Below are 20970 nucleotides of genomic sequence, written 5' to 3' on the forward strand. Positions count from 1 at the left end.
CCCCCCGCCAGCGACCCGACTGACCACGAGACCCGTATCGCACCGACACCGGGAACGGGGTTCCCGCACCCCACCCTCCTCTGAAGGGAAAAGAAGGAATCGCACCGCCTTTGTTTAGTAGTATTTAACTTTCTTCTAATTAGTTTGTTTGCATTGCTTTTTTTGCCTCAGTAATTGTCAGTTGGTGAGAGAAAGGGAAAGAGGACTCAGAGTGAAATAATCATGGGCCCTCTACAGAGGTGAACTCCAGCACAGACCATCCATAAAAAGATGCCTCAGTCATTTGTATCAGATTTGGATGATTTGTTGCCCGGAAATAATGTTTGCATTTTGTCTGTACCGGTTGAATTTTTAACCGCTTGTTATGTTGCTTCTATTGCCTTCTATTTGGATTTTTGTGCCCTTTACTTCATTTCTCCGATATTTCGGCTGCTGTGTTTAGTGCTTGCTTTGGCTAATCGCTGCAGATGGATTTCTGTAGGTTTTAAAGGCTGTCCACCTGCAGAAAAGTGTCAGATGTACCCGACGCATTCATAGCCAGAAGCTCTTATCACTTTCCTGTGTTCCTGTTTAGTCTGAGAAGAATATTACTTAACTAATGTATTCTAATTCTTTGTGTTTGTTTTTGTGAAATGTATTTTTGCTACTTTTGTGATGTCTTACGACCACTTCATGTTTAAACCTCACAGAACAACGAATTGAGTTGCTCAGTAAAAAGTACATAAGCAAAGATAAAGGGATTTATTCTATTGTTGTATAAATTGAAGCCTTCATGTTTAGTCACTTTCCACAGGAACTGAAAATACCACAAAATGTCAACTGAATGTCATTTCAGGACATGAGTACAATAGAATAGCCTGTATTCAAGTCATGCCAAAATAAGGTCTAACCACCCATTCCAAATTAATTTCAGATTCCATAACACTGCATATTAATGTATCTGGGAGTGTTAGTTGGCTCTCCCAGACGGGACATGTATCTTGAAGGTCATGGTGGCTGCATGTTCTCAGTCCAACAACACCTGCCTGTCAATTTAATGGCACCTTCTAGCCTAGGCTTACATTCAGTGTTGGTCTGTGAAACAGGTTCTCTTAATATGATGACCTCCACATGTTAAAAACTTATGAGGATTGGAATGGTCTTGGATGATTGAGAGAATAAGAAAAAAAACGATATTTAATGTACCGATTATGTGTGTGCCAGTACCTTGAAGGAAGTTGTGTTTTTTTGAAAAGAGAGGGAATGGTTTGTACAAATGATTTGAACTATGAACTTTTACTACAAGACTTTTGGTAAATCACATTCTATTCATAGTCTATTGTACCTGATTTCAGAAGTATGGATGTAAATAAATGATTTATTGTATGTGGATTAGACTTGGTGGTTTTATTTACACAAATGCAACACATGCTTTATAAAACCTATTTATTCATTAACAAGAAGAAAAACTAATTTTATTTTAAATAATTTAACATTTAAAAAACATTACTGCATTTGAAAATCATGAATCTCTTCCCACCTCACGTCTTCTATGAAGTGATTCATGTCAAAAACTCAATTTGGCTCCATCTGATCGAAGTAGCCTTTGAACTGGGGTAACAAAAAGTGTGAAGGTGAACATGTACCAATGAACAATGGTTACAGACTCCCACCACCCCAACCTGGATCCTCCCTCTCACTATACAATATCTACCAACGTTGGCAGGCCTCTGTACTTGATGAGGTAGTATGGGTAACACTGGCATCTGTCAAAGACTACAAAGGCAGAGGGGTCTAGCAGCTTGTCAACACAGGTGTCGTACAGATTGCAGTCCTCCTTGCCGACGGGTGGGGGGCGGCGGTATTTGGACTTCCCAAGGCACATCTTCCCCACCAGCACCTTTAGATTAGATTAGATTAGATTAGATAGATAGATAGATAGATAGATAGATAGATAGATCACACACACACAGACATACATACTGAGAGCAGGTCTCTGTTATAGATGTGCCCTGCTTACAAACAGTAATTCAGTAGCAAAGTACAGAAAAATACAAGAAGAGTGCAGACAACAATGACAATGTACGAACTTACAACCAACGAATACAGTAATACAGTAGCAGAGTACGAGTACAGGGGTACAGAGTAGACTAATTATTAAAGTAAAGTAAGGAAATTACTAAGGGTACCTTGGCCAGGAACATGTGCTGGACATCATCCTCGTTGGACTCTGCGTAGATGTTGGAGTAGGAGGCGTCGCGGGCAAAGTACGTGCCGCAACCGTACGCGCAGTTGCCCCCAGAGATGCGGTGGTCGAAGTTGTTGTGGCAGATGTCTTGTATGTTGTCTGCAGGAGTGCCATGGAAGAGGTGTTTCTCTAGGGTCTCCCCAGGCTTGGAGTCACGCTTCATGTGCTCCTTGTGTCTAGGGGGTGTAGGAGTTTATACAGTAGGTTGAAATCAAGTTGGTCAGTCATGTTTGATTCTTTTAATTAGCTGTCACTGTGGCTCAATGCACCATTCACAGCGTGACCTGAGAAATATGGGGCCTTGATGAACTGTACCTACTGTTATGTGTATTTTACTGTATCTCTAACTCCCCACCCTGCTGTTGATTCTGTTCTGCTGTACGACTATTGTCTGAGGTGAAGACTCACCAGAGATTTAGCATTGGCTCTGAGTATCGTCTCTCTCTAACATGCATGTTGAATAAAGACCGTTTTATTATTGGCTTTGTGTATCGTCTCTCTCCAACAGGCATGTTGAATAAAGACCGTTTTATTATTGGCTTTGTGTATCCTCTCTCTCCAACAGGCATGTTGAATAAAGACAGTTTTATTATTATTGGCTCTGAGTATCATCTCTCTCCAACATGCATGTTGAATAAAGACAGAGTTTTCTTCCACTAGGGGTCACGAACGTAAGTGAGTATGTTGGTAACTTGCATCAGGGTATAATCACTACACAACAAAGTTCACTCTTAGGTTTGACCTGACAATACAAGATAAGCACTTTCTGTAAGCATGCACTGTGTGTAAGCCTAGTGAAGAAATAGATCTGACCACTGCCCAGCTGTCTGTATTGACCCCTCACTTTACCCTAAGACGTTCAGAACGTCCACACTCCAAACCACTGCCTTGGTTACCTCTGGAACTTGTCCCAGTGAAGGACGTTCTGGATCTGCCAGACGCTGAGGATCTCCAACTTGGTCTCTGGCATGGTCTGGTGGAACAGGCTGTATATCTTCTGGTAGGCCTGGGAGAGCACCGGCACCTCCACCATGCTGTTGTTCTGCTCCGGGTTGGGGGCCCACACTGGGGGGTACCAGGTACGGAACTCTGCCAGGGGGTCCTCGTTGAAGTTAACCGCCGGGGGGCCAGTAGGAGTGGGAAAGATCCCACTCAAGATGCCTGTCCTGTGTAGGAAGAGCATATACAGTAGGAGCTTTGTGATGTCAAAGATCCTTTCAACAGGGGGCCTGATATAAGTCCCACTTCACGAACACTTGCCTATTCCCTATTCATGTGATGAGCTCTATGAGGAACGGATTGGAGTAAGGAAGAAGGTTCTCAACATTAACCGCGGTAAAACACATGAAAGGAAATGTCTATTCTGTGGAGATCTTGTAAGTCGACCGCCAAGAAGCCACGGTTTTACAAACGGCATGCCTGGACAGGTACCTCAGATGTGGATGCAGCTGCACTGGCGAGCGGTAGGCAGGTCTCCTTTGGACTTTCCGCCGGAAGCCTGTGGTGACGTTGGTCTGGATCATGGTGAAAAAGTCCACCTCATAACGCCGGCCACCAATGTGAAGCTGACACTCGATCTCTCCGTCGCTCATCTTCTGCAGGAGGAGCCTGGACACATCCTGCCACGGACCCAGGAACGTACCAAGAGGGAAGCGTCAGATATGTCGCACTCGTACGCGGGAGCCACTCCTATGGAATTCTAGCTCTACTCTGGCTCCCGGTGCAGCATCAGCTCCGGGCGGAACGCGTGTTTATGACATCTCTGACGCTTTCTTCTTCTTACGTTCCTCACCATGGACAACACGGTCACCACCGTCAGTGAGGCTCAGCATCATTCATAGTGAAAGTAGGAAGACAGAGGAAGAGAGGGAGAAGCAGAGATAGGCACAGAGGAAGACATACTGTAGATAGAAATGACAAACTGTGTATCTGTGAGTGTGTGTGTGAGTGTATGTGTGTGTGTGTGTGTGTGTGTGTGTGTGTGTGTGTGTGTGTGTGTATGTGTGTGTGTGTGTGTGTGTGTGTGTGTGTGTGTGTGTGTGATGCCCCAACCTCTTTGTACTCCTTCCAGTTGTTGTCGTCCCACCAGAAGATATGCCACTTGGTGGGAAAGTCGACTTTTCTGGTGGGGTCAGCGGTGTTGCAGAGACGGCTCATGGCCCTCACACTCTTGCTTGTCGATCTCACCGTCATGGTGTTGAAATTCACGGTGAAGACATGCAATCTGAAAGAAATAGAAAACGTAGCTCGGAAATATAGAAAAAGCTAAATTATTCCTCTTCAGGTAAGAGAGTTATGTATGAGAGATAATTGTAAAGCACTGTGTTTTAGTTTTGACTTAGGAACCATGTTCAGTATGTTGGATTGAACACCATGGGTCCTACCATGCCTACAGCTGTTGTTAATGTTAAGTCAAAAATAACAAGATGAACAATGAAGCGATGGCCGTCACTGATTTCAACAGTGTGTTGTAGCCACTCTCCACTCACCCTTCCTGCAAGGTGACCTCCTCTGTGTCGACGTCACAGTACAGCCTCTCCAGCCGTAGCTGGGCGCGAGGGGGCAGGTCCACCCACTTGGTGGAGGTCACGCTCCACCGCTGCCAGTGGTACGGGAAGGGTGTGTGGTGCAGCTCGCACCTGCTCCCCGCCCGACAGACGCCCGCCAGGAAGCGGTCGCAGATCAGGGAGCTGCGTGAGAACACGGTGTGGAAGGGACCGCAGGAGGGAGGCTGGAGGGGGACGAGAGGCGGGGAAGGGGGAGTGACCTGCGACTGATGAGGGGCTGTGGTCCATCTGGACTGGTGGGCCGGCTGGGGCTGGGTGATGATAAGAGGCAGGGGCAGGATGAGCGAGGTGCATTTGACGGGTCTGGGGGCGATGCTGTTGGTGGGGCAAGGCTGGGGGCTGCTTTGGGGGAAAGTGAGGAGGACACTGCGGTTTTGGACTGGGTCTGAGCCTGCTTGTTGAGGTAGAGGCTGGATGATTATTTGGGGCTGGATGAGAACTTGAGGCTGGGGTTGGGCGACACTGGAAGCGATGCCGCTTTGGCTGGGGCTTGGATCGTCCTCTGGCTTGGAGGGGAGGGGAGTGAAGCAGACATTCATACTGTAAGGCGTCACAGTCCAGGCGATGTCCACCTGTTGAGAACGCACACCATCCCACACTGGAAGAGTGGTGTTGGTGTCAACGGGGATCTCCAGGAGCAGAAGAGAGGGCGTCAAGAGGCTCACCTTGGATGACTTTAATTGTGCATTTTTGGCCGACTTTGAGGGAGCATTTGTGGCTGAAGTCTGACTCTTTCTCTTTCTCACCTTGCTTGATGACATCTTCAATATCCTATAGGGGAATAGTTATTTAGCAATGACAAATTCCAATTGTGCTGTCTGGATCACGTGTCCGAAAAACAATCAGGTAACATTGCGGCGCCTCATATTTATGAAAACAGTAATTTGGTGGGTGGCAGTAATTACACAACACTGTTGTGCTTCATATAGGCCTACAGATGGTCTGCTTTAGTTTAGGCTACTAATATGGAAATCCATACATGTCCTTACTTCCTCTGAAGGCCCACTTCGCATGTGTCGAGTTCCTTTTCGACGTTTGTCCTGTCCCGAGTAGGTACCTATTCAGTTCTAAATTAACGGTAGCCTATAGGCCAAGGCTATGAAACAGGTTATTGTTCTCCGAAAGTCGATCCCTGCAAGTTTTGTCTTTCTTTTGGATTCTCTGAATAATTGCATTGCTCAGCGGAGCAGCATTAGCTAAGACTTTTTTTTCCTGAAAGTAAGGGTCCTCGTGGTTTTGGAAATCGGAAATGATACTCAAAGCGCAGGAGTAGTTTAGCCTATGCCTACCAACTGTCTCGATAACAAAAATATTTGTGATATCAATTAAAGCAAAATGCATAAGCCAGTTTATAGTTGACACTGTCCGACTTTATTCATAGTATTCTTACAAAACGTGATTAGTGAAAATGTTAACTGTTAACATCAGAAACTCAAACAGCCTATTTAAAGTGTCGTGGCGTTCATGCAACGGAATAACAGAATTAGTAGCCCAAGTAAAAATTTGATTACTGAGATTGTGATTACGAGTGTTTTTATTTGATTATTAATTAGCCAAAGACATAACAAAGAAACATGGAGTAGCCTATGATAATTGGGCATTCTCAAATATAATCCATAACTTTTACAGAGACCTCTAGTGGCTCAATCCTCAAAGGACACTCTTTACATCCGACCCAGAAATAGGGGAAGACCTTCTCAGAAAATGTGTGCTTGAATGTATAGATGCTGGTGTTGTCTAATGGGTCAAGGAAAGACACTCTCCCCCTCTCACAGTCCACCTGCACCCTGATTCTCTGAGGCCTCTTCTTCAGATTGAGCCGTGTCAGAGGGGACGTTCCTGCGAAGTACATCTTGTGGTAAAAGTACACAGACAAGTAGCCATTCTTGAGCACTGAGGAGACTTTCTCCTTCCTCTGGACAGACTCTTTGGCCACGCCCAGGACCCAGGCAGTGTTCTCCCCAACCTCCACGTCCCAGGAGTGCTTTCCCGAGGCGAAACCCTCGTAGCCCAGGACGCCGGTGTCTGGGTCGAATCTCTCAGGGTTTTCTGGAAGCTTCTGCTTGTCGTCGCTGTCTCTCACACTGGTGAGGTCATCAGATAGGAGGAGCCAGGGGGCTGCCGTGTTGGGGTCCAGAAACACTGGGGCTGAGGGCAGAGATAGATAGATACTTTAATAATCCCTGTGGGGAAATTTAAGTAATTCAAGTAAATTATAGTTATTATACATTAAAGTAAATTATACAGTAACATCTGTGATACCATTGGATTATGTGATAGCTGTACTGGTCTGCTGTACTGGGGTAATGTTTGGTCTGCATACTCAACAGTTTTACTGTATCTCAGTCCTACAGGCTTACTGTATTTGATGATCCCTCGCATCCTGTCCCACACGGTGTACTTCAGAGAGCCCAGGTACTTGGCCACATCTATGAGCGCTCCTGAGACCATGACAGGGTCCTGAAGTGAACATTGAGCACTGCAACAGAAAGTAAAGGACTTCATTAAGAAGATAATTTGTTCAGTAGGCCTTTGGCATATACTGTAGGACCAGTGTCAGTAATTGCAAAATGAGACAAGGGAGAAATGCGTACCTTGACATGGTCTTCTTGTAATTCTGAAAAACAAAATGAAATTCATTGCACTATGGCATTCCTTGCAGAAGGCCTCATCGACAAGACCCGGAACCCCCACTGACACTGTCTAGGTTTTATTTTTCCATTGTATATTGCATTGTATCACTTTGTTATTGTATGTTACTCCTGTCTTGTTCTTGCACTGTTTGCCTATTCAGTACATTTTTGTAGACTGTACTGTATATTGTATTTTATTACTTTGTTATTGTATTTTATACTGACCTTTGTTCTTGCACTACAGTAGCCTACTAGCAGTACTACAGTAATAGCACTACTGTATGTCCATTGCACCAACAGACCTATACAATTACTTGTATGCACAAGCCTACTTGGCCAAATAAAAATGTCAATCTAAATATATTCATCCAAAAATGTTCTATGTAGTACTGGTAGGATACCATGTATGTTGATGATACACATGAGGACAAGCTTACATGCAGAAGAGAGATATCCTCCAAGGCCATCTCCTCCTCCATGGCTCTGATGGTGTCAGAGAGGGAGGTTATGTTCCTGTTCATCTCCTCCATATTCTGCCTCATTCTCTGCCTCTTGCTGTCCTCCTCCTCCTTCAGGGCCACCATCCTCGCTTCCTCCTCTGCTCTGAGAAACTGGTGGAGCTGCTCGAACTCCTCATGGATTCGCCCCTCCACAAACCGGGCCTGGACCTGAAAATTAGGTCCTCGTCAATAATGTTTGCTCATGTGAGGACAACGCATACGGTATGCGGTTTTAATACTGTGACGTACCAACCAACATGATCGCTACCTGATTGTGGATCACTGTGTTCTCGTAGTTTTGCCTCATCTTGTCAAAAATCTCCCTCTTCTCTTGTAAAGAGGTGAGAGCAGACTTCATCTCCTCCTGCAAACAAAATAAGCAACTAGAATTTAGATGCTGAGGGCCTGAGACACAGATAAAACTTTCAAAAAAATAATCTCCAGGAGAAAAATTCCCATCGCAATTCATATTATGAAAAGAGTTAACTTAACTTGAGAAGCCACCTCTATGGGTGGAGTATACAAATTGCTCATCTCTCTTCTATAAAAGTAAACAGAATGTCACATGAATTGCAAATCCAAAATGGGAATTTTGCAAGTCCAAAATGGGAACACGCGTCACTTCTACCGTCTCTGTACTGTACTGTGCTAAGGGACTTCTGCAGTGTTCAATAGCAGCTGATGGCCAGGCACTGCTAATGAGAGTGTCTGTTACCCCTACTAAGTTCCACATGCATACTTTACACTGCTCTTCAGTGACCTGAGCCGCTTTCAGTTTTCCTCTACCTTCATGTCGACTATGGCCTCGCCCACGGGGCAGCAGTCGTGCTGTTTGTGTTTTCTGGATGTGTGGCACACCACACAGATGGGCTCTCGGTCCTGCAGACAGAAGAGCTTCAGCTTCTCCCCATGCAGACTGCACAGCTCCCCCGGCTCGCAGTACAGCCCACCCGCGGGCTCCAGCAGGGCCTCGCTCTCCTGGATGTACGAGTCACAGAGGTTCTTCAGGGTGAGACTGGCCACGGGCTCGTCCGCAGACTCTCTCCTGCAGAGGGGGCAGTCCCGGCCGGACCCCCGGCCAGACCAGTATTGGTGCAGGCAGGAGGCGCAGAAGCTGTGGGTGCACTTGAGGACCACGGGATCCCGGAAGATGTCACAGCAAATGGGGCAGGAGAGGTCCACCTCTGGGAGAGCGAGTCTGGCGGCCATTGCTTTGTTGGAAAACCGACAACTTCTCTGTGAGGGAATGTACTGTAGGTCAAAGGCACGAGTGGAGCTGGAGGAGGCGTTAGACAGAGAAATGTTTATGCCCACAGTCTCTCACTAGCTAACTAGTCTCTGAAAGCTATGGTATTTATCTTCCTCGTTGCTGTCTGTGTGCAACAACATTCCAAACTTAACATTCCAAACCTTATCAACAAGGAAATACATGATAGCTTACATTCTGTGATGGAACAATTACAGTGAAACTCACCTGATACTGAAGCACAGCTACAGGACAAGCTAGTAGCTACGACACTGAACTGTTTAGACTTCCTGCTTCCTGTTATGGTGTCATCATCGATATGGGGCGGAGCCAAGCTGGTAGCTTTTTAACTCGTCAGGTCTTAAACAGGTTCATGGCCTGTAGGGTCCTACGTCTCTCTTCACCTGTGATTCTTCACAGAAACATTTAACCATTTTTGCAATACTCAGCTACATTCTTGATTCAAATGGTGATATGTGTTATTAGCTGTGACACTTCAGTGTCAGTGATCTACTAATGCTTGCAAACATATTGAAGATGCTTCAAAACTAAGGTCTAAATACATCTCAGTTGATGCTGATTGTGCTAAATTTAGAATTATAATCTATTCATGTTTGAATTTATCTTGGGTTAGTCACTGACAAATGTACAACAGATTTGAATGGGCTATCCCCACCTAGTGGTAGTGCATGTAATTAAACTGCTCGTTTTTGTCACAATTCTGAGCCAACCTTGATTTTAAAGTTACATTTTATTGGGAATGTCTGGGGGTAACCAATGCCAAATAAAAGAACATCATAAATTGCAAATTTAATTAACATGTATTATTTATTTATTATTCAGGCATTCCTCACACTGTGAACAATGATAAATCAAATATAGATAAAACAGATTACCATGTGAACCTTTTTAACGTGTGGATCAATGTGACATTAATGTATAAAACTAATCATTGATTTGCTGGTATACAGTAAGTGTCATTTCCTTATCAACGATTTGCAACATACTACAGCTCAAAAATAAGTCTGATATTTAAAGGTGAGGTCTAATTAACAAAGCTGCAGTGGGCTATTAAGACAACTGCTGTTGAAGTAGGGGTACACCTTTTCTTTGAACTTGACATTAAAAGTGTACAGTTCTGTGTTGTTCATGGGGTCAAAGAACTTTACTTCCCCGTTGTCAAAGTCCAGATGAACTCTGACCACTTGTGGTCTTTCAAGTACATGTATCTCCTTGCGTGATTTCACACCGACTCTGTATTTCCCACTGATGTACCTGACACTCCACAGTCCACTCTGAGGATCCATTTTTGGTGCCCTTTTGCGTACAATGGACTCTTTGACCACTCCGAGGGTCCAGTTGTCACTGTCTCCAACGTCCACATCCCAGTAATGGCATCCTTGACTGTAGCCCTCAGATCCCAGGACCCCTATAATCAACCTCTCAGGATTGTCAGGAACCCCCTGGCTCTCCTCACAGTATGTTGCAGTGGTGAAGTCATCGGTGACTAAGAGCTTTGGGCACGCTGTGTTCGGATCCATGGTGACTGGATCTTTGAAAAGGGGAGAGTGCAGAAGTACTGTACTTTTTGTAACTTCAGTTGTGTATATTGTATAGTGGTTCATGTCATCTCTATGAGGAAACACCACTTACTGTTTTCAAGATTTGCAGTCATCTTCGCACAGACTTTGAACTTCAGAGATCCAACGTGTTTTGCTAGGTCAATCAACATTCCTGGGGCCATCGTAGTATCCACTGGGCTCTGAGGTGTGCTCTCCACTCTGTGGTAATGATTAACATTAGTGATGCAGCCAACAATGTCGTGGAAATCAACAGATATGAAACAGGACTCACCTGTCAAGTATGTCCTTATAGGTCTGTAAAATGAACATGTGATAATGAGATCATGGTACTGTAGATTAAAGGCCTGCTGCTGCTTAAAGGGGTAGTTCAGAATTTAGGACATAGTGGCTATTATGTTGATCCATGGAGACCCTGTTCAGTTATGTCCATGCTGTCCTTCTCTATGGGCATATGCATTATACTAATGCAACCAATGGTCACCAGCTAGCATCCACTACCAAACTCATTTAAACACTCCACAGTGCACCCAAAGCAAATTTAATACAATAAGTATTTTCAGAGTTAATTACAGTGTTTATACCATCATTTTAAAAAGTCAAACTATTGTAGAATCCTTTACTTTGTGTGGATCTATGTTCACTGTGGAAGTACAGCGCCCATTACAACTTGTTGGTCTGCACAAAGTAAAGGATTCAATGATAGCTTGCCTTCGGAAATTATGTCATATTTTATTTGCTTTGGGGGCATTGTGGAGTGTTTAAATGAGTTTGGAACTGTATTCCATTACCATTGGTTTGCGCTAAGCATTAGCATAATGTGTATGCCAACAGAGAAGGACAGCATGGAATCAGCTGAAAAAAGGTCTCCATGGATCAACAACATAATGGCCAGGTACTATGTCCAAAATGTGGATCTATCCCTTTAACTACAAATGAACGCAAGTATGTTTCAATGTTTTGAACTGTACACTTGCTCTTAGCCCATATGTTTGGGCATGCCCAGGGTGTGATTGGTCTTCCACAGGACAGACACAGTTTTAACCAGCTATGCTGATGAAAAGCTAGCTTTTCATCGGTGTGGGTGGACAGTATTCATACTCGGGGAGAGAGTTTAACCAGCAACTTGCCACCAGCTCACTCAGGACTCACAATGACTCCATTTCATTCAGTTACACTCACACATTTGCATCGATTTGCAAAACAAGTGAACAAGATATCCTCTCAATATCTTTTTTTTTTTTTTTTTAAATGGTAGAACATGCTACCTGTAAGAATGTTACAGCATCAATGTCAATACCCCCCTTCCCCTGAGACTATTTATTATAGCTATAGCATGCACTGTACATAACCCATGAATATTGGAACTTATCTGTAAATCTTGGAGCATCTTGGAGCCGGCAGCAACATTTCACTGTGACTGTTAACTGTACATTACATGTGACAAATACAGGAATCTTGAACCTTACCTGTAAGAATGTTACATCATCAACTTCCACCTCCTTATTGATTTCTCCAATAGTTTCTGAAAGCTCAGATATATTATTAGTCAAAGCGTCAGTTTTGTCCCTTAGAACTCTGCATTTGTGTGTTTCTTCCTCTCTTAGTGCAGCTATCCTGGCAGATTCTTCTTCCTCCAGAAACTGGCGAAGGCTCAGGAACACTGTTCTTATCTGCTCCTCTCCTCTTTGGGCCTGAGCCTACAGCAAAAATTACCTCAATATTAAATGTAGCTGAAATAATATTTTCTTTATTGGAATTGTGTAATAATAACTAGGCTACCTGTATATGTTCTGTACACTTTTGATGCTCCATCTTGGCTGCATTCAAGTTTATAATTCTCATCTGCAGAGGAGACACAAGTTGACTCTAGAGTAGAAAGGGAAGTGTTAAATATTAACCTGTCAAAAATGTGTTGGGGGAGACACTACAGGTGAATAGGATTTTTTCCCCTTTAAAGATATCCTCATTAATTTATATATTGGAATTTATAATTTCAGTTTAATTCTCACATAGATAGAAATATTTTTGTTTTACACTTTGTCATAAATAATCTCATAAAATAGGCGTCAATTTGCATATAGACCTATTTCAGTTTTCATTTATTTCGGTAACTATCTAAACAATGGATAAAGTAAGGCTTAACGTTTTACATTTGTTTTGACAATATACTAGATACAAAAGTTTTTACAGAAGGGTTTGTGAATACAAGCTTATTTCGTCTTTAAAATGAAAAAAGCATAGACTAGGGCCTACTGCATACACCTACAGTATTAAGAATGCATTTGGGCATATTTTTAGACAGAAAAAGCAAACCAAAATGAAAGGACAACAAGATATTCACTATTCATTCTCAATCAATCATCAAAGCTTTATTTATATAGCGCATTTCATACCCAGAGGCAACACAATGCGCTTTCTATAAATACCTGCAAAATACATCTGAGAATCAGTATGTAAAGTTTAGTGAATGCACCTGCCTTGTGAGTTGAGATAGCAGGTCTACTATGTCAGGTATCGAAAAATGTCATTAGGCTATATGAAGTCATATATTTATTTCACAGATAATGCTTACTGTTTGTGATGCAAGAATCAATTTCAACTGCATCTCTCATGTCTCAGTACACACTTTAACACATTACACATTTATTTTCAGTTGCTGTCACATTGAAGGTTATTAACCAGTCTAAAACAACAATTATTTCACTTACTGTGAAGATTAAATTGGTAGAAGTCTGGGATTTGAGTGTTAATATAATGATAGTATACATAGTAGCCTAGAAGAATTACGAACATTTTGAAAATTGATGAGTGGAAGAAGAAAATCTATTTTGCCTGTAGTGTCTCCCCACAAATGACAGTTAGGCTACGTCAGGTGCAGTAGGCTACTGTCACCATCAACCCAATACAAGACATCTTTTACCAAGTCACAAAACATGTTGAATTAGAAGTCCAGTTTAACTGTCAAAAACCGTCTCACCCTCAGTTCAGTTGCAGCCTCTTCAATGGGATTGCATTCGTGACCCTTATGTTTCTTTGACGTGTTACAGACAACACAAATGGCCTGTTTGTCGTCGAAACAGAAGAGTTTGAGTTTCTCTCCGTGTATCTGGCAGATGTCCCGAGGTCCAGTACCTTCACCCTTTCTCTGTATGGATTCACAGAGTCCCTTCAAGGCCAGGCTCTCCCTGGGCTCCTGAATGGAGCACGCTTTCCTACATTTGGGACAGATCAAGTTCTCCGTGTTTTCCCAGTATTGCCGCAGGCACTCACCACAGAAGCTGTGGCTACACTGGAGAACCACAGGGTTCTTGTAGATGTCACAGCATATGGGACAAGTGAGGTGCTCCTCCAGGAGAGAGATAGTGGCCATTCCTCCTCACACTCTCAGACTGAACTATTCTACTTCAGGCTACTTTCTTCCTTATCAATCCAAATGGTAAACCGTTGTGGCTACCTCTCTAAGTGTAGGCTACATTTCTGTGTTGCAATGTTGCGAAAGAAACTAAACTGCCGACGTCATCTAGAAATCACGTGATTGAAGGTCTTCCTAGGAAACGAAACTATGGCTCATCGTCTTTTTCTTTTTTTTTTGGCTTATCATCATGACACTACCGAGTGCGACTCGGATCATGCGGCCATTTGCCAACTTAGCTTATATGAAATGTTGTACTATGTTGTTTTTTAAATATATAATTGTATGTTTTTTTATTCATTTGTCAGGTTCTAATTCCATTTAAAAAAAGCATCCTGAAAATGTAATGCCCGTATGAATTATAGCAAGTTTGTTGTAGGAAAAATGTCACCACTAGATGTCAGAGAAAGATCATGTTTTTTTAATGACTGTATAGCCTATATAGCAGAAGTGCCCAATACGTCGATCGACCAGTAGCCTACATCTCAGAGGTTATGCTGGTAGATCTCTATGTTGGTAGATCTCTATGCTGGTAGATCTCCAGCCATTCAAAAGAAAAGCCATTAAAAGGCGACTTGATGATGCGTGTTGAAGTTGCGTGTGCAGAGATAAGCAGTCTCATCACCTCTCTTTTTGTCCAAATGAGCAACTCTTTCCTCCTGCTACTTTGTAGACTACAAGGGTGACCTGCAGTTTAGCTGAGCGTTTTAATGATTTAATCATGTGTGGGCTGATTTCATCATTGTTTAGTCTTGTATGTGTAGCTGACAGCTGATAGTAGCCCAGCAAAATCAATCAGAAACTCAAAAAAGCCCGAATTCTGCAACCCTGACTGATCCATTCAGTGCAAGTCAGCAGAGTGTATTGTGCTGTGATTGAGTCATGCAAGCAGGCTAAAGACACTCTGTTCTGACCACTAGTTGATTGTTACCTGTTAAGATTGTGCAAGGCATATATACAACAAAGTTAACGTTCCACTTCCAGTGTGAAGTAATTGGTAGCTTGATTAATAATTAATAATAATTGATTTTGAAACAGTAGCCGTATGTTGTTATTTCGGTTGTATGTTATTATTTTTGTGCGTGGACGCACCAAAGATGGCAAATATCCAGTTGTCACTCCCTCCCTCCCTCCGTCGGGTTGTTGACCTGCAGTTCTATGTTGCTACCACAAGAGGCAGTGTTTTTTTGTGCATGGCTGTAGGCCAGCGCACCTAGAATAGCGTTTGACCGGTTATCACTCCCTCCCTACCTGCATTTCTTTGTTGGCACCACAAGAGGTGTTAATTAATGTTATTTTCAGTATGGGATTATTTTTTCTTTTAAGATATGACTTTGATGACACATGAATTAAAACCTAGCCAATGTTAAGTTACAAGTGACAGAAGGGCGGGGGTTCCGGGGGTGTGAGGCGGGGGCCCGCCGGGGGGCGGGGTTTGGGTGGTAGATCTTGATGAGCTGGTCATTTTAAAAGTAGCTCACCGCCCAAAAAGTGTGGGCACCCCTGCTATATAGAGACAAACACGGCCACTACTGACAACATATGCTACGGTGATATGCGTTTTTATATTTACCATAAGATCTTCACTATTTGGTCAACAATTTATTAATCATTCAGTAACAGACACCGAGACATCTACAAATGCTATTGTAATATCAAGTATTCTCCCTTTACTGTCTGAATGTGTCAGGCAGTGTGATCCATGCTTATTCTTATTTCTCAAAATATCAGTGTAGCTCTCTTGTCCAGCTGCATCACAGCCCAGCCCAGCCCTCACACACACACTTAAATGCAGGTATACATCAAACCTTTTTTTGAGGGTATTCTTGATCTGGCCAACTGTTGTGAAAGGGTCTTTCTTCACCAGGGAAATTATTATGTCATCCACCTCAGTTGTTTTCTGTGGTCTTCTGGATCTTTTGGTGTTGCTGAGCTCACCACTGTGCTTTCTTTTTAAGGATGTACCAAACAGTTGGTTTGGGCACACCTAATGTTTTTGCTATCTCTCTGATGGGTTAGTTTAGATTTTTCAGCCTAATGATGGCTTGCTTCTCTGATAGTGACAGCTCTTTGGATTTCATAAGGAGAGTTGACAGCAACAGATTCCAAATGCAAGTACCACACTTGAAATGAACTCTAGACCCTTGATCTGCTCCTTGTAAATTAAAAAAAATAGGGAATAACACACATGCCATGTACCAGCTGAGCAGCCAACTGTCTAAATAATTTTGGTCCCTTAAAAAGTAGGGGGGCGGGGTATACAATTGTTTGTAATTCCTACACCATTCGCCTGATTTGGATGTAAATAAAATTAAAACTAAGAGTCTGCACTTGAAACAATCAAGATGTCTTTTATTTCAAATCCATTGTAGTTTTACAGGGCCAAAATGATGAAAATTATATCAATGTCCAAATATTTATGGACTTAACTGTATTAATGATTTGCAACATACTCCATATATTTCATATCAAAAGTGAGTTACTGAATCCTTTTAAAAGTGAGGTCTAATTGCACAAAGCTGCAGCGGGTGATTAAGACAGCTACTGTTGAAGTAGGGGTAGACCTTGTCAGTGAACTTGTCATTAAAAGTGTACAATTCTGTGTTGGTGGAATGATTAATGAACTTCAACTCCCCCTTTGTGTAGTTCAGCTTTACTCTGACCACTTGTAGACTCTCGTTTACGTGTATCTCTTTCCGTGGATTCACACCTGCCCAGTATTTCCCACTAATGTGCCTTATGCTCCACAATCCAGCTTTAGGGTCAAATTTCAGTAGTTTGTTGCGCTTGATGGACTCACTGACCACTCCCAGCGTCCAGTGGTCACTGTCTTTAACATCCACATCCCAATAATGGCATCCTTTTCTGTAGCCCTCCGATCCCAGCACTCCAATCTGGAACCTCTCTGGATTGTCAGGGACTGCCTGCTTCTCCTCACGGTATGTCACACTGGTGAGGTCATCGGTGACGAGGAGCTTTGGGCATGCTGTGTTTGGATCCACGGTGACTGGATCTTTGGGAAGGGGAAAGTGTAGAGGTACTGTGCATCAATATACATTATACAACCTTAGTTGTGTATATTGTATAATGGTTCATGTCTCTATGATGAAACAACACTTACTGTTTTCAAGATTTGCCGCCATCTTCACCCAGACTTTGAACTTCAGAGATCCAACGTGTTTTGCTATGTCAATCAACATTGCTGGGGCCATCGTAGTATCCACTGGGCTCTGAGGTGTGCTCTCCACTCTGTGGTAATGATTAACATTAGTGATGCAGCCAACGATGTCATGGAAATCAACAGATATGAAACAGGACTCACCTGTCAAGTATGTCCTTATAGGTCTGTAAAATAAACAGATTAATTAAATCAGGTGACAATGAGATCAAATGTTTGGTAGATTTGAGGCCTGTTGCTGCTTAACTACAAATTAACTCAAGTATGCTTCAGCGTTTGGAACCGTAGCCTGTTTGCACACAATTGCATCGATTTGAAATACAAATCCTGAAAGACCCCAGCGACACAGGCAATGGACTGTTCTCTCCGCTACGTCAGGGAAAAGATACCGCACTCATATGGCGAACACAGAGACTCAGGAAGGGCTTCTTTCCACAGGCCATCCAGCACCTGAATGACTCTACAATACCACTAAAGTATAATACCACTATACAGGATCAGAATATGTAGTGTATATAACATAACCACGTGCAAATGATACCCCCCTTCCCGCGGTACTATTTATTATAGCTATAGCATGCACTGTACATAACCCATGAATATTGGAGCTTATCTGTAAATGAGCATAATCTTGGAGCCGGCAGCAACATTTCACTGTGACTGTTCACTGTACATTAGCCTACATGTGACAAATAAAGGAATCTTGAATCTTACCTGTAAGAATGTTACATCATCAACTTCCATCTCCTTATTGATTTCTCCAATAGTTTCTGAAAGCTCAGATATATTCTTAGTCAAAGCGTCAGTTTTGTCCCTTAGAACTCTGCATTTGTGTGTTTCTTCCTCTCTTAGTGCAGCTATCCTGGCAGATTCTTCTTCCTCCAGAAACTGGCGAAGGCTCAGGAACACTGTTTTTATCTGCTCCTCTCCTCTTTGGGCCTGAGCCTACAGCAAAAATTACCTCAATATTGAATGTAGCTAAAATAATCGTTTCTTTATTGCAATTGCGCAATAATAATGTCTACCTGTATATGTTCTGTCCACTTTTGATGCTTCATCTTGGTTGCATTCATGTTTGTCATTCTTGTCTGCAGAGGAGACTTAAGTCGACTCTAGGGTGGAAATGTGAGTGTTAAATATTGACCCGTCAAATATTTGGTTTTGCTTAACACCAACGACAGTAGGCTGAGTCAGGTACCGCAGTGTCAACGCAATAACTACAGCAAATACATCTTTTACCAAGTCACAAAACATGTTGAATTAGAAGTCTAGTATAACAGTCAAAAACCGTCTCACCCTCAGTTCAGTCACAGCCTCTTCAATGGGATTGCATTCGTGACCCTTATGTTTCTTTGACGTGTTACAGACAACACAAATGGCCTGTTTGTCGTCGAAACAGAAGAGTTTGAGTTTCTCTCCATGTATCTGGCAGATGTCCCGAGGTCCAGTACCTTCACCCTTTCTCTGTATGGATTCACAGAGTCCCTTCAAGGCCAGGCTCTCCCTGGGCTCCTGAATGGAGCACTCCTTCCTACATTTGGGACAGATCACGTTCTCCGTGTTCTCCCAGTATTGCTGCAGGCACTCACCACAGAAGCTGTGGCTACACTGGAGAACCACAGGGTTCTTGTAGATGTCACAGCATATGGGACAAGTGAGGTGCTCCTCCAGGAGAGAGATAGTGGCCATTCCTCCTCACACTCTCAGACTGAACTGTTCTACTTCAGGCTACTTTCTTCCTTATAAATCCGAATGGTATACACTCGAGTTGTGTGAGCTGCGCCTTCTCGTTTTGGAGTGCTGAGTGGGAAATACAAATGAATTCCGCTTCGAGGTTATCACGTGATTGGGTTGTTTTGAACACTAGTTCCCAGGAAATGAAACTAAAACCCCACATCACATGACACTAGACGATCAATTTTACAGCTTACTGAATATGCAATGTATTTCATATTATTATAGGGTGTTAAATGTTTCCCTTTTATGTTAAAGTGAAGTTCCACTCATTGAATTTGAAGAAATAAATCTATCCTGAAAACTGAACGAACGACTTACCAGCCCCTCTCTCCCCTCAAACACACGCGCAGTTTGTTTAAAAAATTTCCCCACTAGATGTCAGAAAAAGCCCATATACTGTATTTGAAATGACTGTCTGTGTTGTACACACAGAGCTGGATTAGACTACTTAGAATGAGGAAACGTATTCAGTGAGACAAAATGTGTTATATTTACTATAATAGCTCTTAACAATTTGGGCAACAATGTATCCATCCATCACTAATAGACATTTATGATATCTCACCCAAATGCCATTGTATGTCGTCTCCCTCTACTATCAGTATGCTTCTCAGTGTCAGTGTAGCTCTTCCCTGCCTAGTCAGCCCAACCATGCTCAGCTCTCCCTAGTCCAGCCCCAACCATGCTCAGCTCTCCCTAGTCCAGCCCCAGCCATGCTCAGCTCTCCCTAGTCCAGCCCCAACCATGCTCAGCTCTCCCTAGTCCAGCCCCAACCATGCTCAGCTCTCCCTAGTCCAGCCCCAACCATGCTCAGCTCTCCCTAGTCCAGCCCCAGCCATGCTCAGCTCTCCCTAGTCCAGCCCCAACCATGCTCAGCTCTCCCTAGTCCAGCCCCAACCATGCTCAGCTCTCCCTAGTCCAGTCCCAGCCATGCTCAGCTGTCCCTAGTCCAGCCCCAACCATGCTCATCTGTCCCTAGTCCAGCTATGCTCAGCTCCTCCTAGTCCAGCCCAGCCATGCTCAGCTCTCCCCAGCAGCTAAGTCCACCCCTGCCTACCCCGTCCCGTCTATCCTAGTCCAGTCTAGTCTAATATGACTCAACGGATGTAGGTTTTGGGGATAAGCATTGTCGTTTGTATATTACTACCCAATCAGTAGCGACTGATCTGATTCCCGGCCCAATCAGATTCAATCCAGACTATGTGAAAAAACAACTACCTACTGTAGCAACCGCTCCGCTCAAGAATATTGTGATTAGTTTAAAGAAAGTTCCCCCTATCCCCGGAATGGCAATGAGTCCAGCCGGACCTTTCTCCAGCGCTGACACAGCATAAACGAAGTGTGGAGATAGGTCTGGCTATGCAAGATTAAGTCCAGTCTAGTCCAGTCGAACCCAGCTCCACTCTGCCGTTCCTCGCCCAGCCCCAACCCAGCCCATCTCATCCCTGCCAAGCCCAGCTTATCCAAACCCAGCCTATCCAAGCCCAGCCTATCCAAACCCAGCCTATCCAAGCCCAGCCTATCCAAGCCCAGTCGAGCCCAGGTATCTCTCTGGGGCTGCAGAATACTGTCAATCCCTCAGGTTCTAATGAGCTCTGGCAGGTTGACATCCACTATTTATTTTTTTTACCAACCTCAGCCAGGCCTGTGCTGCCTCACTGACAAGGTACTTTACAGACAGCACCTCCACCACTCTGACAGCAGCCAGAGTCCCAGTTTCCCCTGCCCTCTGGGATCCATAAGAGGAGATGGTGAAACTGGTTCTGTCTCTCCCCCAAAATGTCTGCCTCTGAATTGATGTGGTGCTCTTACTGCAGTGTGGAGTCTCTAGCTGTGAGGGTAATATGAGGCGATAAAGGATATTGATGACAGTAGCTCCAAGAGCAT

General features: G+C 43.6%; 2 protein-coding genes across 2 annotated transcripts; both read right to left on the reverse strand.

The window, feature by feature from the left end:
* Positions 1-6234: 6234 nt before the first annotated feature.
* Positions 6235-9452, reverse strand: LOC311316921 (E3 ubiquitin-protein ligase TRIM35-like). Its single transcript, XM_084447886.1, has 7 exons — positions 9402-9452; positions 8714-9203; positions 8196-8291; positions 7865-8095; positions 7389-7411; positions 7155-7273; positions 6235-6942 (listed from the first exon to the last, which is right to left on the reverse strand). Exons 2-7 carry the CDS (start codon positions 9134-9136, stop codon positions 6398-6400), a joined length of 1437 nt encoding a protein of 478 aa, XP_084304012.1. The 5' UTR covers positions 9137-9203; positions 9402-9452; the 3' UTR covers positions 6235-6397.
* Positions 9453-9936: 484 nt separating this feature from the next.
* Positions 9937-19117, reverse strand: LOC311316796 (uncharacterized protein). The gene is made up of 12 exons (XM_084447730.1): positions 18643-19117; positions 18372-18458; positions 18061-18291; positions 17491-17513; positions 17290-17417; positions 16676-17181; positions 13734-14045; positions 12536-12622; positions 12223-12453; positions 11028-11050; positions 10827-10954; positions 9937-10725 (listed from the first exon to the last, which is right to left on the reverse strand). Exons 1-12 carry the CDS (start codon positions 19033-19035, stop codon positions 10223-10225), a joined length of 2652 nt encoding a protein of 883 aa, XP_084303856.1. The 5' UTR covers positions 19036-19117; the 3' UTR covers positions 9937-10222.
* Between the last annotated feature and the right edge of the window lie 1853 nt (positions 19118-20970).

Source organism: Borostomias antarcticus (genome assembly GCF_949987555.1).
Source record: "Borostomias antarcticus genome assembly, chromosome: 13".
In the NCBI taxonomy this organism is placed as follows: Eukaryota; Metazoa; Chordata; class Actinopteri; order Stomiiformes; family Stomiidae; genus Borostomias; species Borostomias antarcticus.

What these genes read in the sequence shown, in the direction of transcription:
- LOC311316921 (XM_084447886.1), bottom strand. Translation starts at nt 9,136, where the DNA reads ATGGCCGCCAGACTCGCTCTCCCAGAGGTGGACCTCTCCTGCCCCATT. An exon ending in AGGATATCTCTCTTCTGCAT is followed by an intron (nt 7,412 to 7,864) that starts GTAAGCTTGTCC and finishes TTTGTTTTTCAG; the next exon opens with AATTACAAGAAGACCATGTC. An exon ending in GCGAGGGATCATCAAATACA is followed by an intron (nt 6,943 to 7,154) that starts GTAAGCCTGTAG and finishes CTCTGCCCTCAG; the next exon opens with CCCCAGTGTTTCTGGACCCC.
- LOC311316796 (XM_084447730.1), bottom strand. Translation starts at nt 19,035, where the DNA reads ATGGCCACTATCTCTCTCCTGGAGGAGCACCTCACTTGTCCCATATGC. An exon ending in GGCGGCAAATCTTGAAAACA is followed by an intron (nt 17,182 to 17,289) that starts GTAAGTGTTGTT and finishes CCCTTCCCAAAG; the next exon opens with ATCCAGTCACCGTGGATCCA. An exon ending in AGTGTACAGAACATATACAG is followed by an intron (nt 12,454 to 12,535) that starts GTAGCCTAGTTA and finishes TTTTTGCTGTAG; the next exon opens with GCTCAGGCCCAAAGAGGAGA.